Raw genomic sequence first — 16,973 nt, 5'->3', positions numbered from 1 at the left:
GACTAATCTTTGGAACGAGAGACATTCCAGGGCCACATGGCTGAGCCCTCCTGAGAAAAAATAAAACATAAAAAAAAAGGGGACACACTTCAAGGCGGGAAAAAGATCAAAAGACAGGAAATATAAATCTATTCAGCTGATGCTCCTTTTTCCCTTGAGCTTCCTAAAAAGAAAAACGAGCGCTGGGTTTGTTGGGATTTCACTCAGATTGCTTGTTTTACCATGAAATCGAGGCAATCTGCAAAATAAAAAGGGAGTTCTTTAAAATGCTAATAAACCCGGAGTTTATTCGAGAAAAAAGATGTACAAAAGATTTCTCGGTGGGGATTGCTGTGGAATGCTGTGATTTTTTTTAATCAGAATTAAAATAATTAAATCTCTTTGTAGTGGGGTGGGAGGGCTAAAAAGGGTATTCAGTCCAGAAAAAAATATGCAACATTAATGCTTATATACCATAAGAAAAGGTGATTATATAGATTACATTTCTAGTATGTGCACATTGGGTCACAGTAATAATAATAATAATAAAAATAAGTATTATTAATTAAATTTATTATTATTTATATGTATTATTATTATTATTATTATTTATAATTTATAATAATAGTTATTATTATTATTATTATTATTATTAAACATTGCTTGAAAGATGGAGACTATTATTATTTTCGAATTACTAGTTTTACGTGTTAAATGTTATTCTCTTTGGTTCTTAGTTTCCAGCTCAATGTTCTGATGATTTGAAGAACTTTGGCTATGTTGGCTTCACATCAGAATGAGTATTGTGCCCGGGGTTAAAAAGCAGGGCTAGGGTCATTGGATTGTTTCCTCTGAAGATTTAATCACATGAAAGAACTTTTGAGAAGCTTGGTCGGTTGCTATAGCAACAACCTATCAGTGTCTTTTTGTTTGTGTCACATGACAATTAAGTGTTCCCATCTTAAATTATGTACAGTACAAAATATTGCACAATTAAACAATATTTCCAAGAGGGGCTTGGGCATTGAACTGTACTGGTAATAATACTTTTAATGTTGTATATATTTACAAAGAGTCATAAAGGCTGCAGAGTAGGTGGAGCAGCACTTAAAAAAAAAATAAAAAATTGATATATATTATTAAGGGACTATACTTTTTTGACCATTACTTAAGCACAATGACCTTCTAAATTATTAATATTATTATTATTTATTGTTTTATATAGTGCCATCATATTCCGTAGTGCTGTACATTGGTTAAATAGGACATAACAAGTAGTATATAACATAACAATTTGACTTGACAATTTTGACAATATACTTACAAAAATAAATGACAAATACTTCTAAAAAATCTTAACTGGAAGAATAATTGTAATTTGTAAATCATCCATAATGCAAAGTTCAAGGTGGGTTTTTATTCTTGCAGAATATATTAGAATATTAGTACCTGGGGCATTATCATATATAAAATAACATATATATATACATTATCTTTATGGCCTATAGTTTCAAAAATAGAAATATTTGGTGTTTTTTGTGATATTTGTAAATTTGCCTTCTATTTCTGCTGAATCTGTGAGTCCCGGATCTGATGAAGTTTCCCACAGTTGACGACCAAGCGAATAACTGTTGCAAAACAATACAGAGGGCTTCAATTACCGAATGGTAAATTAACCGGGGAACTGCCTTAGTATAACAGCCCTCTGTTAAGAAGCAGGTGGAGTGTGGAAAGACAATAGATAATGATACATTAGATTCTGGGAAAGACTCGTGTAGTCAAAAGACACGTGCTCCGTGCGTCTGACGGGAGAAGGATCAAATGTTTTGGTTAAAGGGGAAAATATGTATGATAGGCTGTGAAACTGTGGAGGGTGTTGGATAACTGCCATAATCTATTAACTTCTCTTTAATAGGGGAAGCTTGTTCAAATACAGACACAAAAAAATTAGAGCTTTGGTAAAAATGATCCACTTTACAGTAAATTGGAGGAAATGAAGAACTGCTGGTAAAAAATAATAAAAAATAAATAAATAAATAATAAATAAAAAAAATTAAAAAAAATAAATATATATATATATATGATATATATATATATAAATCAGAGTTTGAAAATTAAGCTAAAAATATTTACCTGCCTCTCAGTAGTATATTTTCCATCGACTTTTCTAATGTGACCGATAATTTTATACATTTTTTATTTAACAATTATTACTAAAAACTGGCACAGAAGACAGGAAAAAAAAGGCATCGGTGTTTTCTAGACGACATCAGAATTTTGAGTTCCTCTAGAAACAGCCAACCTTTATTCCTTTCAGGCTTTCGGGAGCTTCATCTAAATAAGAAACCTCTAAGACCTTTAAAGCGTGTGTAACTTTAGATCTTTTTTTCTATTCAAAGATAAAATGTGAAGTTAAGACAATGTTGCCAGAATTATATAGAGAGCTTAAAAAAAATAATATTGAGATGGTTGGGAACAGAGAGAAACTTTCTGCTGCCTTCTTTAAAAAACTTTACGAATTCTTAAGGTCTGAGCTCATCGAAACTCAACGTGAATGAAGCCGGGAAGCCACAATGAAGATGGAGGACAAAGTAGTATTTGAGCTGAACATACAGAGAGGCCACAACGTGTTACTAATGAGGTATATGAAATGGCACACTTCCTTTGTTCTTCGGTTGATAGCCTTCAATGGACCAGCAGTGTGGGAAAGTCCAGCCAACCCAGACTCACATCCACCACTGTATGACCAGCGGCGGTCCCAGCAGACCAGCACCTGCCCGAAACTCTATCCCCTCAACGACAAACTTCTTAAGTAACTAAATATTTGGTCGTTAAAAAACCACCGAAGGTCAGGTGGTGCTTTTCTCAAAGTACGCTCATACATTTGAGATTTGAGAAGAAATTTCAGCCAATTAAGACCAGAGGCCATTGTCTCCTACTTTAGTAACACAACTGTTGGTCTGTTACAGATAGAACAGCTGCAGATCCTAGCTGGAAGATATTAAAGTGACAAGTAATGGATGTGGGCACATGAATGAAAAAAAAAATACCGGTTTTACTTGAGCTTCTGAAAAACGTTATAGCAAAAAATGATAACTGATAGTGAAACCACCACCATTTTTTAAATGTTGCACCGTTTTTTATACCTTTTAGTTGTTTTGTAGGATTGTATTGTCAGTCAGCTGCATGTTAGCCATTAGCTCTGTTATCTTGGCCAAATCTGCTAGACAAACATCCTTCCTTATCATACTGCCTGGGATAAACACAAGAATGACTCAGTCTTAATCACCCAACTTGACACTTTCATTGACTAATAAAAGTCTATGGAGGAACGGACTTCATTAGCATTGCCATAAAGCATCAGCTCAGTGTGGTGCTTGAACAGGGAAATCACTCAAACTATCACATGACTGACAACAATGGCCGCCTCCGGGTCTGCAGATAAAAAGAGTTTATTGAAACAAAATTAGATAAAACCAGATGTTCTATATATGTTTTCCTTACTTTAAAGCTTTTTTTGTGGTACTATCCTCTTAGTTAACCATTAAATCTATCACTTGTATATTGTATATTTTTCTGTAATAAAACTTGATTTGGCTCACAATTTTTTATTAGGACTTTTGATATTAATTTGTTGGAATTCTGTTTTTCCCCTCTGACATTTAAAGAAGATAATTATTGTTCTGGGAGTCCTTGCCAGTCAATCGCCCGCTGTCTGGAGGTTTAATGAACTCATAGTTGGAAATACCTTTATTATTCATGGCGCTACAAAAACATTCATGGTTTGGGGCATAAAAAGTTGGATCAGAGAATTGTTTAATATCCATTAAAGCTGTGTGCCTCACTCTCTGAAAAGTAATATTGTCTGCATGTTGGACAATGGTGCTTTTTAATAGAATGGCCTTTCTTAGTGCGCTTTGTGCCAAAAAAAGATGTTCAATGGGACTCTTTTCAGCCACTGACCATCAATGGAAATCACATCAGGAATTCCAGTCCTGTGAGAATGATATCAGACCACCCTGATTATTCCTGCTAACAACGTATAATGATGAGAACTTCACATGAAACGGACATTCTCAGCTCCGTACAATCAAAGGATGGTCAGGGGTATGACATAAAGCAGAAGGCAAGTAACACGCTGAACCTGTAGTGAGTTTTAAGAATGGGTGATCTAGAATAGAAACGTTTAATTTGTCCTGGTCATTGGTCTCACCTTGGGTTAACGAGCCATCTATATGCCTATGTGTTTTTAAAGTCCCTCACTGTATAAGCCTCTAACACTTCTGCTGGGATGCCACTCCACTTATCTATCACCCTCTCAGTAAAGCCAAACCTCCTTAGCCTCTGACTATCTAGTTTTAGACTATGATCTATTGTTCTGACATTACTCCTCCTTTGAAATAAATGTCCTTCTTGCACGTTGTCTCCTGTCATTACACTTGGTTTTGTACAGCCATGCACTTTTATGAAGGCTTCTGTTCCACGCTTGTTCATTAATGTCATTTTCCCTGTATTAACAGTATTATTTTAATACGTATTATTAGTAAAATGTATTCTAACAAACACGTATCGCTAGCTGGATTCCAGAGGGTAAAATGTGGCATCAAATCAACTGTCAAATTTTAGCCTGAAAATAAGCCCTGGTTTCAGGTGTAAAGATCTTTTTGTTATGGAAATGATAAGCTCCTAGAAATGATGGCGATCAGGGTAGGAAAAAGGGACTTGGGGGCCAAAGAGGGACTGCCCTTAAAAAAGTTTTCCTTTACGGTTGGTAAGAAGTTCAGTATGGCAGCCAGAGGCTGAATCTGCCACATGCCATTGAAATGTACTTTTCTCAAGTCATTGATCCTGGTCACTGGTTCAGTTGGGTTGGTCTTTCCCACATTGTGGTTTTGTGTTTTTTCTTAAGTAGGTATTGTGTGGCCCTTCCTCCAACTGTTCTTTTGTTCCGTCGCATAGTTTCGTAAGACACACTTCTTTTGTACTTTCATCCCCTCCTTAACTGTGGGAAACTTCAACAAACCCATTCAGTCCACATTTGCATTGTGATGACACACAGAACAGTGTCTACGACTTGGTTAATTAGAAGTGGCCTTCACTTTTTGTACTTTCTGGAATAAAGATTTCAAATTCTGTGTTTTTATGTAATATACGTAAATTTGAAGTTTTCTAGAACCATTTTTTAAACATAACTCTGTCCCTTAACAAATACGGTATTCATTACGTTCAACATTCTATAATGAAGTCATAATGATGGTCTTTGTATGTTGGGGTTAACTAAAAACTAAAGTAAAACCAGCGTACGTTTTCTATAACTTCTTACCATTGATGTTAAATTCCAAAACTAATAAGAAGTCAAGAAATTACCCCATATGCTAATTTCACAAGTATCCTATGAGACATGTTTGATTCACATTTAGTGAAAACATCTGAAATTCTTTTTTTTTTGTTTATTTATAGTGTTCTAACCTGTTCCTGTAAGACGAGGACTGATTAAGGTTTTAGTCTTGGGCAAAGTGGTTCTTTTCTGCCGTCAAATTCTATGTTTCTATGATACCCAATAGAACTTAGTCACAAATTAGCCACAAAACAATTCAATTCCCAATTCACGCTGCTGATTCACCGAATATCGTTTAAGTTATTGGAAAAGACGCACCGTAAGGGGTCATTGATGGTAGGGATGTCAGCTGTAGGTTAGCAAATATTATGACCTCAATTATTAGGAGCAAATGTGTTAAAATATTATATTATATAAAAAACATATTTTGGTTTTTGGTGGGTGTAAAATTTAATATTTTTAAGACACAAGTCCATGTTAGATAAAATCATCATGATGCTGATGGAAGAGACAGCAAAATTGTCATCACCTTCTGTAAAGTGTTTTATCTGTCGATGGATGTAGTCATGTTTCTTAAAAGCCTGTTATTAAAGATCTTTCCCACACTTCAGCTTCAGGCTCCAGATTACCCCCTGCTTCCCCTGCATTCACCGCACCAGATGCCCCCCTCTTAATAGGACACACTTCTATTGTCCCTGCAGGCGCTGTGATTGGCTGCTGAGTGTGGGAACCTGTGCACAGCCTGATCCTCACACATCATTATGCAGAGAGAGGAGTATATAGAGGGCAGTGTCTGCCTCACCAGCAGCATATCACTGGGATCAGAGACCAGACAGGACAGCCAGCAAAACAGCTCATTCACTCACTCACACTCACTGACTGCGCAGGATGGCTCCTTCTAACACTAGCATGGTGCAGACTGCTGCCAATGAGCTCAGCTCACAGGGACTGAGGAAGGTAAGTTCTGCTCTCCGTAATGCTGATCACTTCAATGGATTTTTAGCCTCTGATAGCAAACACTGACACTCTGTTATAATGAATCTGGGGATCTCATGCATTTTTTTGCTTCTCTCTCCAGCTGAGAAAGCCAGTGATTGAGAAGATGAGGAGAGATCGCATTAACAGCAGCATTGAGCAGCTCAGAACTTTACTGGAGAAAGAGTTTCACAAACATCAACTTCCATCCAAACCAGAGAAAGCAGATATTCTGGAGATGACAGTGACCATCCTGCAGCAGCACCTGGCTGGGAAATGTAAGTGTCCTGATCTGTGTATCTTCTTCCTCTAGACAGCTCATCACCTGCTACAAAGATCCAAAGTGCAAACCTGAACCCCAAATCTAACTGTCTGTCTCCTTTCCTCACTTTTAGCTGCTCCATCATCCAGCCAGAGCTACAGAGAAGGTTACTCCAGATGCCTCCAGGAGTCTGAGCGCTTCTTCTCTCTGAACAAACAGACAGAGGTCCAGGGGAAGCTTCTGCAGAACATCCATGGGGGACAAGCTGTGGCAGAGAGGGGCTTCACTTCTGGGTTATCTTTCTACCAGAACCCAAACAAACAAATGGCTACAGAGACCACCAAAGCCATCTGGAGACCCTGGTAGTCACTCTCTGGGATTTATTGGACTGGAACTTACAATTCCTGTTATTATGTATCTGTCCACATGCCAGAGGCCTGTGTTGGCCGGTGACAAAGCGAATGCCCTGTTGATTGCTGGGATGACTTTTCTCCCATTTGCATGTGAAACTTAGTAGTTGCATGTCCTATGGGCTGGCGTGATTCTGATGGAGGAGCAGTCAGACGCTGCCAGTTGAAAATTATTTATCATATGATAGTAGAGTAAGCATGTTCGTAATGCAATTAGCCATATATGTTTTATGTTAAAACAAGATCGCAGCCCATGCGTTATATGGGTACCAGGGCCTTGCATGAAATGAAGGCTGCCATGATATCAGGGCTCTACTAATCTGTTCATGTCAATGGCAGAATGATAGCTGTCAGAACAGTGGGGCATCTGTCACCTTCCATGAAGGGAATGCACTGAATGTATGGTATATGATACTATGCGCTTGGTATATTATACTAAAAACTTCACAAGAGTGAAATATTGACCTTTGTTGTATATTACAACCACCGTATTCTCAGTGAGGATTATTAATGCGAATCAATTCATTATATGGATATGTATAGAGTATCATGGATTATTACATGATTATTGTGGAAAGGTTCACATGTGATTGACATGTGATTCTGATATTTTTTGTATGTCTCCATTATATGGATAATAGATAATATGTAATATGTATTTTACATCGTCTGTAATAATCAGTAGAATTTGCAATATTTGCAAGTTTATAATGCTATTCTATGGAATGGAATGTATTCATACTTGTGAATTTCATGTTTGTTTCTTAACAATAAAATTATTCAAATAAACTCACAGCTTTGTTTCTGTTTGATATAAATGAAAGGTGCTCATACACTATATTGCAATCATTATAAAGTCTCTTTTAGGGTCTACATCACTAAATAATAACAGATAATAACAGATATTCATTCTTCATGCGTTGCTGGGTCATCTGGCATAAAAGGGGTTAAATCCACCCAGCTACAGTCTACAGAGCAACAAATGTTACTGTGATATAAATTCCTTGGCATAACCATACACTGGAGAAGAGTGGGCATCCTTTGGCACTCTCACTATTGTCAATCTGTCCTCTCTTGATAACTAAAAGCCATAGGTAGGTATTGCCACCTTGGCCATCATGGCATTGGGTGGCATTGGCATACTAGGAGGGAAGCAGAGGCAGGAAGACTTTCATTTAATTATTTTCTAGAATCTGTGCCTTTTTCCTAAAAGAGCAGGTGGAAGAAGCCTCTAAAGGCAGAGGGGTAATGGGCTGAATTGTATTTCTGGGGACAGAGTATTACTAAAAGGCCTAGCGGAAAAGGTGTGAAAATAAGAGGGGGGGGTAAATATTAAACCTGAATTGGTGAGAACCGCTACAAGGGATTTGGGGGTTAGAATGGGAAATAATGAGAAGGGAGGTAAAAGTGGTGAAGGAGGGTTGAGGAAAAGGGGATGTTCCACTAAGGACAAAGCAAAGTGTGTGTATCAACGTGGGGTGTCCTGGCACTGAGACAGACCTATCCTAACACAAACCCTAAATATGTCACACATGACATAAGCTGTGCTCCAGCGTGTCATCTATTTCTGGACTGGAGTAACAGAGGCTCATCCAAATCACACAATACAAGCGGGTCCAGTCCTCCTCTCCATTCACAACTGAACCAAAGGCAGACACTTCTGCAGGTCACTTTATGTCGCCTCCTGTTCAACCACAACTTACAGCCATTTACCTGAGATACTTCGTATTTAAACCAGATCTAGCATAATTCCATATACAATTAAAAACTTACATCTAGTGCTTCGTTTTCCTTTTCTCTTTCTTTCTTTCCTTTACTTTCATTCTTTCTTTCTTTCTTTCTTTCTTTCCTTTTCCATTTTCTCTTTCTTTCTTTCTTTCTTTCTTTCTTTCTTTCATTCACTTTATTTCCTATTTCCTTTTTCCCTTTCCTCTTTCTTTCTTTGTTTCTCTCACTTTATTTCCTCTTTTCTTTCTCCCTTTCCTTTCTTTCTTTTTTTTCTGTTTTTCTTTCATTTTCTCTCTTTCTATGCTTTTTTTTAGGATGTGTTTTATATTTTCCTATATCTACTAAATAAATAACAAATACTACTTACACCAACTGGGACACACTTTTCTCGGAATTAACTACTGGAGTAAAACATTTCCCTTGAGCCTAACACCCAATAACCCCTCTGCCACCACACACTGCCCCCCCTCACACAGCTCATTCTCCTTGATGTTCCAGGTAATGGCTTCACACCAACATGTCATCCAAACCTTATCTCACAGAAACATCCTCTGTCCCATGAGAACACAGCTCCATGCTCCTTTACAACATCACACAAAAAGCTTGAGAATGACCGTAATTAGGAGAGCAAAATGTATAGATTTATTGAGCCAGAAGACGTCCTGGGATAAAACCAATGCTCTTCAGTATGTACATTTATATCACATTTACTGTTAGAACAATAGGGCTGACTATATACAATATACAATAAGATTGTCTTATGAGCTTACAATCTATTATTATAATAATCTTATTATTTCTGATTAGTTAACTTTTTATCAACACATTTCTTGACAATGATTTTATGCAATCAAAAAAGTATATTTTCTATGCTAATTATAGAATGTCACCCAAAAAATAGTGGAATCTTTTAAACAAAGCAAAGATGTGTTAATTATTTAAAAAAAAAACAAAATAACAAGTAGACAAAATAATAATACCGTAAAATAATACTAGAATAAATTCAGTAAAATGTTTTTACACAAACATTTCCCTAATTATAATTCAAAAATTGTTTTACAGCAACCTCAGACGTGTAGTTTTACTATTCTCTTTCATCCTCAGTTTGGTGTACAAACAGTATTATGTATTTGGAAATAGAGGTCTGTCAAAAAAGGAAGTATATATTAAATAAGGAGGAATGTTTGGACAGCTTTCATAGTCTAAAAGGAAATGTTTAGAGTGGTAGATAAGTGGAACAGTCTTCCAACAGGAAAAGTAGAGCTTAATACAATGAATGGAATAGGTATAATGCCCTAAATGTGCAAGGACCAAATAAGGTTTTTATAGCAGGGGGAAAAATAGGTAAACTAGATGGTTTTTATCTGTTCTCAAATTCTATGATTTTATGTTTTTCTAATACAACTCATTTACAGGTTCTGAAAAATGACTTCAGAGTATAAGGACCCGGCTATTCACCTACATGATGACAGCCCATTTAGACAAAGATCAGTCAATATTGACATAAATATGTATTTTAAGTAACATGTTGGAGCAGATCTTTCCCACACTTCAGCTTCATGCTCCAGATTGCCCCCTGCTCCCCCCCCCCTCCCCCCGGCATTGACAGCACCAGATGCCCCCTCTTAATAGGACACACTTCTATTGTCCCTGCAGGCGCTGTGATTGGCTGCTGAGTGTGGGAACCTGTGCACAGCCTGATCCTCACACATCATTATGCAGAGAGAGGAGTATATAGAGGGCAGTGTCTGCCTCACCAGCAGCATATCACTGGGATCAGAGACCAGACAGGACAGCCAGCAAAACAGCTCATTCACTCACTCACACTCACTGACTGCGCAGGATGGCTCCTTCTAACACTAGCATGGTGCAGACTGCTGCCAATGAGCTCAGCTCACAGGGACTGAGGAAGGTAAGTTCTGCTCTCCGTAATGCTGATCACTTCAATGTCTTTTGGATTCTAAGCCTGTGATAGCAAACACTGACACTCTGTTATAATGAATCTGGGGATCTCATGCATTTTTCTGCTTCTCTCTCCAGCTGAGAAAGCCAGTGATTGAGAAGATGAGGAGAGATCGCATTAACAGCAGCATTGAGCAGCTCAGAACTTTACTGGAGAAAGAGTTTCACAAACATCAACTTCCATCCAAACCAGAGAAAGCAGATATTCTGGAGATGACAGTGACCATCCTGCAGCAGCACCTGGCTGGGAAATGTGAGTGTCCTGATCTGTGTATCTTCTTCCTCTAGAAAACTCATCACCTGCTACAAAGATCCAAGTGCAAACCCGAACCCCAAATCTAACTGTCTGCCTCCTTTCCTCACTTTTAGCTGCTCCATCATCCAGCCAGAGCTACAGAGAAGGTTACTCCAGATGCCTCCAGGAGTCTGAGCGCTTCTTCTCTCTGAACAAACAGACAGAGGTCCAGGTGAAGCTTCTGCAGAACATCCATGGGTCACAAGCTGTGGCAGAGAGGGGCTTCATTTCTGGATCTGTTTTGTACCCAACACCAAGCAAAGCAATTGCTACAGAGACCACAAAGGCTGTCTGGAGACCCTGGTAGTCACTCTATTGACACTGGACTATTTTTCTTTTGCACAGAGGACAATGTAGTCATGCAGGCCTTTGGGTTTGTGTGCTTTATACGAGATGGACAATTTGAAGTCCTAATCTGGCTTTGCCAATGACTATGCTTTACCATGTGATGATAGAGTAAGCATGTTACTAATGCTCTTATCCTTGTGTGTTTTATATTAAAACATCAGCCCAGACATAAAAGAGATACTGGGGCCTTATATGAAATGAAGGCTGGCATAAGGTCAGGTAGATGTTCTAGGCTGTACAATTCCATGTCAGAATGTCGGCTGTCAGAGCAGTATGGGATATTTGTTACCTTCAGTGAAGGGATACATTTTATAGTATAAATAATGTCACTATGTGGTTACAGTTGATTATTTAACACTTTTGCCACCTTAAGTTACTGCCCCAGGGGTAATAAAAGGCTGTCAAATATTATAAGGAAGGCTCAGTGGCCTTGAGATATAGATTTTGTTGTATATTACAGCAGTTGTATCCTCGGTGAGGATTACTATTATCATTATTTTCATTATATGGATACCTGTACAATAATATGGATTATTACATGAACAGTGGTGATAGGTTGTATTTGACATTTGATTTCTAAATGTTATTTAAATTGTTCCCATTGAATGTACCAGAGATAATGTTATATTTTCTGGATCTGCAATATTTGCAGAGATTATCAGTAAAGTTTGCAACATGCAACTTGATATTATCTTTTTATATATATAAAAAATGTATTTATAATAATTATATTTTTATGTATTCATATCTTTGAATATCAAATGAAATGTTATCAATAAAATAATTTGAGTGAAATTAAATGTTCTCTTTTGTCTTTAGCAATATTCCTAAATGTCATAAAAACGTCAAAAAAGTCAACTTTTCTGTTACTCAAAGGTCTGATTCACTAATGATGACATCTTTTCAGTAATCTCTGTGAGTTATACAGTAAGTGTACAATATTAACCCTTTCAGCACCATACTATAAAACGATACAGAGTGATCCACTGAGGCTTAAAGTGGTTGGAACAGGGAAGCCACAGTCCTAAAATAGTTGCACTTGCTAGTTAATGTGAACTGGGTTTGTCAAATCAATATAAATACTGTTTTTATTGCTTGGCTAAGGTCTCCAGAACATTAAAAGAGAGAGATGAAATTAAATAAATAAAGGTATCTTAAATATATAAAGTAATTTAACAAAGCATAGGAGGGAAATTGATTTCATAGAAAAGGAAATGTTAGAAAAGAGCCCATAGTCTAAAACGAGAGGGTCAGAGGGTTAGATGAAAAGTATGGAAGTTTTACTTTACTAAGGGGGTGGTAGATATATGGAAAAGCTTCACTGCAGAGGTGGTAGAGGCTGAGAGTGAAGGAATTTAAATGTACGTGGGATAGAAATATGGCTCCTGAATCAAAGACGAGACCAAAGACTGATTAAGGTCTGAGTTCTTACATTTGGAAAAATGGGCAGACTAGATAGGCACAAATGGTTCTTATCTGCCATGAATTCTATGCTTCTATGAGAAAGCAACAATTGTACAGAAAGTGCTGAAAGAGAGAAAGCAGGATACCTGGAATCTGCAGGTTAGCCATCGAACCACCAGGGGGCAGACTCGAGACTCGTGCCGATCACGATGATAATAATATAATAACGATAATGTATTATTATAATATTATTATTATTATTATTATTAATTTCTCTACATAGAGGATGGGGCGACTTTATTTAGTCATCGGGTATTCCACCTTTCTCTGCCTTGTTTTTATTTTATTTTAATGCTATAATTTTTCATGCTATGGAGTTTTCACAAATGGGGCCCAATGTTTCCTGATTGTATTTTTTTAAAAATGGAGTGTGCCAAAAATAGCTTTCATTTAGCACTTAAATACCTGATAACCCCTCTGTGTCCCACACACAGCCCATTCCCCTTGATGTTCCTTCACACCAACATGTCACCCAGACACCATCACACAGAAACATCCTCTATCCCATGGGAACTCAACTACAGACTCATAAAACACTCAATGCAGGAAGACCTTGAAAATGAACATAAACCAAATGTAAATATAAAATATGTACACGTTTTATTTATGTCTTTTAAAATCACACCATACTTATACATATATATAAATCATTTAATGGGTTTTAATGATTTGTAACATTATACAATGTTCAATATACTCTTTTGTATATTAGCCTTATCATTGACCATTAACATTTTTTAACCCCTGCCTGGTCTGCTTTATATTATGTTATTATCTGTTTATCTCCTTCTATGCCATATTCAAGGGTTTTTTCAATTCCAAACTCACTTCTCTATCATTACTAGACAAAAGGGCAAAAATCCAGAAACCTTCAGAAGGCAGAAGTTTCTCCTGAACTCACCTACAACATAACAGTTCAATAATACATTGACCAGTCAATATTGACATAAATATGTATTTTAAGTAACACGTTGTAGCAGATCTTTCCCACACTGCAGCTTCATGCTCCAGATTACCCCCTGCTTCCCCTGCATTCACAGCAGCAGATGCCCCCTCTTAATAGGACACACTTCTATTGTCCCTGCAGGCGCTGTGATTGGCTGCTGAGTGTGGGAACCTGTGCACAGCCTGATCCTCACACATCATTATGCAGAGAGAGGAGTATATAGAGGGCAGTGTCTGCCTCACCAGCAGCATATCACTGGGATCAGAGACCAGACAGGACAGCCAGCAAAACAGCTCATTCACTCACTCACACTCACTGACTGCGCAGGATGGCTCCTTCTAACACTAGCATGGTGCAGACTGCTGCCAATGAGCTCAGCTCACAGGGACTGAGGAAGGTAAGTTCTGCTCTCCGTAATGCTGATCACTTCAATGTCTTTTGGATTCTAAGCCTGTGATAGCAAACACTGACACTCTGTTATAATGAATCTGGGGATCTCATGCATTTTTCTGCTTCTCTCTCCAGCTGAGAAAGCCAGTGATTGAGAAGATGAGGAGAGATCGCATTAACAGCAGCATTGAGCAGCTCAGAACTTTACTGGAGAAAGAGTTTCACAAACATCAACTTCCATCCAAACCAGAGAAAGCAGATATTCTGGAGATGACAGTGACCATCCTGCAGCAGCACCTGGCTGGGAAATGTGAGTGTCCTGATCTGTGTATCTTCTTCCTCTAGAAAACTCATCACCTGCTACAAAGATCCAAGTGCAAACCCGAACCCCAAATCTAACTGTCTGCCTCCTTTCCTCACTTTTAGCTGCTCCATCATCCAGCCAGAGCTACAGAGAAGGTTACTCCAGATGCCTCCAGGAGTCTGAGCGCTTCTTCTCTCTGAACAAACAGACAGAGGTCCAGGTGAAGCTTCTGCAGAACATCCATGGGTCACAAGCTGTGGCAGAGAGGGGCTTCATTTCTGGATCTGTTTTGTACCCAACACCAAGCAAAGCAATTGCTACAGAGACCACAAAGGCTGTCTGGAGACCCTGGTAGTCACTCTATTGACACTGGACTATTTTTCTTTTGCACAGAGGACAATGTAGTCATGCAGGCCTTTGGGTTTGTGTGCTTTATACGAGATGGACAATTTGAAGTCCTAATCTGGCTTTGCCAATGACTATGCTTTACCATGTGATGATAGAGTAAGCATGTTACGAATGCTCTTATCCTTGTGTGTTTTATATTAAAACATCAGCCCAGACATAAAAGAGATACTGGGGCCTTATATGAAATGAAGGCTGGCATAAGGTCAGGTAGATGTTCTAGGCTGTACAATTCCATGTCAGAATGTTGGCTGTCAGAGCAGTATGGGATATTTGTTACCTTCAGTGAAGGGATACATTTTATAGTATAAATAATGTCACTATGTGGTTACAGTTGATTATTTAACACTTTTGCCACCTTAAGTTACTGCCCCAGGGGTAATAAAAGGCTGTCAAATATTATAAGGAAGGCTCAGTGGCCTTGAGATATAGATTTTGTTGTATATTACAGCAGTTGTATCCTCGGTGAGGATTACTATTATCATTATTTTCATTATATGGATACCTGTACAATAATATGGATTATTACATGAACAGTGGTGATAGGTTGTATTTGACATTTGATTTCTAAATGTTATTTAAATTGTTCCCATTGAATGTACCAGAGATAATGTTATATTTTCTGGATCTGCAATATTTGCAGAGATTATCAGTAAAGTTTGCAACATGCAACTTGATATTATCTTTTTATATATATAAAAAATGTATTTATAATAATTATATTTTTATGTATTCATATCTTTGAATATCAAATGAAATGTTATCAATAAAATAATTTGAGTGAAATTAAATGTTCTCTTTTGTCTTTAGCAATATTCCTAAATGTCATAAAAACGTCAAAAAAGTCAACTTTTCTGTTACTCAAAGGTCTGATTCACTAATGATGACATCTTTTCAGTAATCTCTGTGAGTTATACAGTAAGTGTACAATATTAACCCTTTCAGCACCATACTATAAAACGATACAGAGTGATCCACTGAGGCTTAAAGTGGTTGGAACAGGGAAGCCACAGTCCTAAAATAGTTGCACTTGCTAGTTAATGTGAACTGGGTTTGTCAAATCAATATAAATACTGTTTTTATTGCTTGGCTAAGGTCTCCAGAACATTAAAAGAGAGAGATGAAATTAAATAAATAAAGGTATCTTAAATATATAAAGTAATTTAACAAAGCATAGGAGGGAAATTGATTTCATAGAAAAGGAAATGTTAGAAAAGAGCCCATAGTCTAAAACGAGAGGGTCAGAGGGTTAGATGAAAAGTATGGAAGTTTTACTTTACTAAGGGGGTGGTAGATATATGGAAAAGCTTCACTGCAGAGGTGGTAGAGGCTGAGAGTGAAGGAATTTAAATGTACGTGGGATAGAAATATGGCTCCTGAATCAAAGACGAGACCAAAGACTGATTAAGGTCTGAGTTCTTACATTTGGAAAAATGGGCAGACTAGATAGGCACAAATGGTTCTTATCTGCCATGAATTCTATGCTTCTATGAGAAAGCAACAATTGTACAGAAAGTGCTGAAAGAGAGAAAGCAGGATACCTGGAATCTGCAGGTTAGCCATCGAACCACCAGGGGGCAGACTCGAGACTCGTGCCGATCACGATGATAATAATATAATAACGATAATGTATTATTATAATATTATTATTATTATTATTAATTTCTCTACATAGAGGATGGGGCGACTTTATTTAGTCATCGGGTATTCCACCTTTCTCTGCCTTGTTTTTATTTTATTTTAATGCTATAATTTTTCATGCTATGGAGTTTTCACAAATGGGGCCCAATGTTTCCTGATTGTATTTTTTTAAAAATGGAGTGTGCCAAAAATAGCTTTCATTTAGCACTTAAATACCTGATAACCCCTCTGTGTCCCACACACAGCCCATTCCCCTTGATGTTCCTTCACACCAACATGTCACCCAGACACCATCACACAGAAACATCCTCTATCCCATGGGAACTCAACTACAGACTCATAAAACACTCAATGCAGGAAGACCTTGAAAATGAACATAAACCAAATGTAAATATAAAATATGTACACGTTTTATTTATGTCTTTTAAAATCACACCATACTTATACATATATATAAATCATTTAATGGGTTTTAATGATTTGTAACATTATACAATGTTCAATATACTCTTTTGTATATTAGCCT

General features: G+C 37.4%; 3 protein-coding genes across 3 annotated transcripts; all 3 read left to right on the top strand.

Annotated features, from left to right (window-relative positions):
- Positions 1–6,205: 6,205 nt before the first annotated feature.
- LOC149286786 (transcription factor HES-5-like) lies at positions 6,206–6,920 on the top strand. The gene is made up of 3 exons (XM_089493625.1): positions 6,206–6,274; positions 6,396–6,570; positions 6,688–6,920. The coding sequence occupies exons 1-3, from the start codon at positions 6,206–6,208 to the stop codon at positions 6,918–6,920; spliced, it is 477 nt and encodes a 158-aa protein (XP_089349751.1).
- Positions 6,921–10,535: 3,615 nt separating this feature from the next.
- Positions 10,536–11,256, top strand: LOC149286785 (transcription factor HES-5-like). Its single transcript, XM_089493624.1, has 3 exons — positions 10,536–10,604; positions 10,733–10,907; positions 11,024–11,256. The coding sequence occupies exons 1-3, from the start codon at positions 10,536–10,538 to the stop codon at positions 11,254–11,256; spliced, it is 477 nt and encodes a 158-aa protein (XP_089349750.1).
- Positions 11,257–14,035: 2,779 nt separating this feature from the next.
- LOC149286784 (transcription factor HES-5-like) lies at positions 14,036–14,756 on the top strand. Its single transcript, XM_089493623.1, has 3 exons — positions 14,036–14,104; positions 14,233–14,407; positions 14,524–14,756. The coding sequence occupies exons 1-3, from the start codon at positions 14,036–14,038 to the stop codon at positions 14,754–14,756; spliced, it is 477 nt and encodes a 158-aa protein (XP_089349749.1).
- The last annotated feature ends 2,217 nt before the right edge of the window (positions 14,757–16,973 follow it).

The sequence above is a fragment of the Sceloporus occidentalis genome, unplaced genomic scaffold (genome assembly GCF_023333645.1).
Source record: "Sceloporus occidentalis isolate IW3139 unplaced genomic scaffold, rSceOcc1.0.p SCAF_66, whole genome shotgun sequence".
NCBI lineage: Eukaryota > Metazoa > Chordata > Lepidosauria > Squamata > Phrynosomatidae > Sceloporus > Sceloporus occidentalis.
The sequence above is the reverse complement of the archived record's forward strand: the minus strand, read 5'-3'. Positions and strand labels throughout refer to the sequence as shown.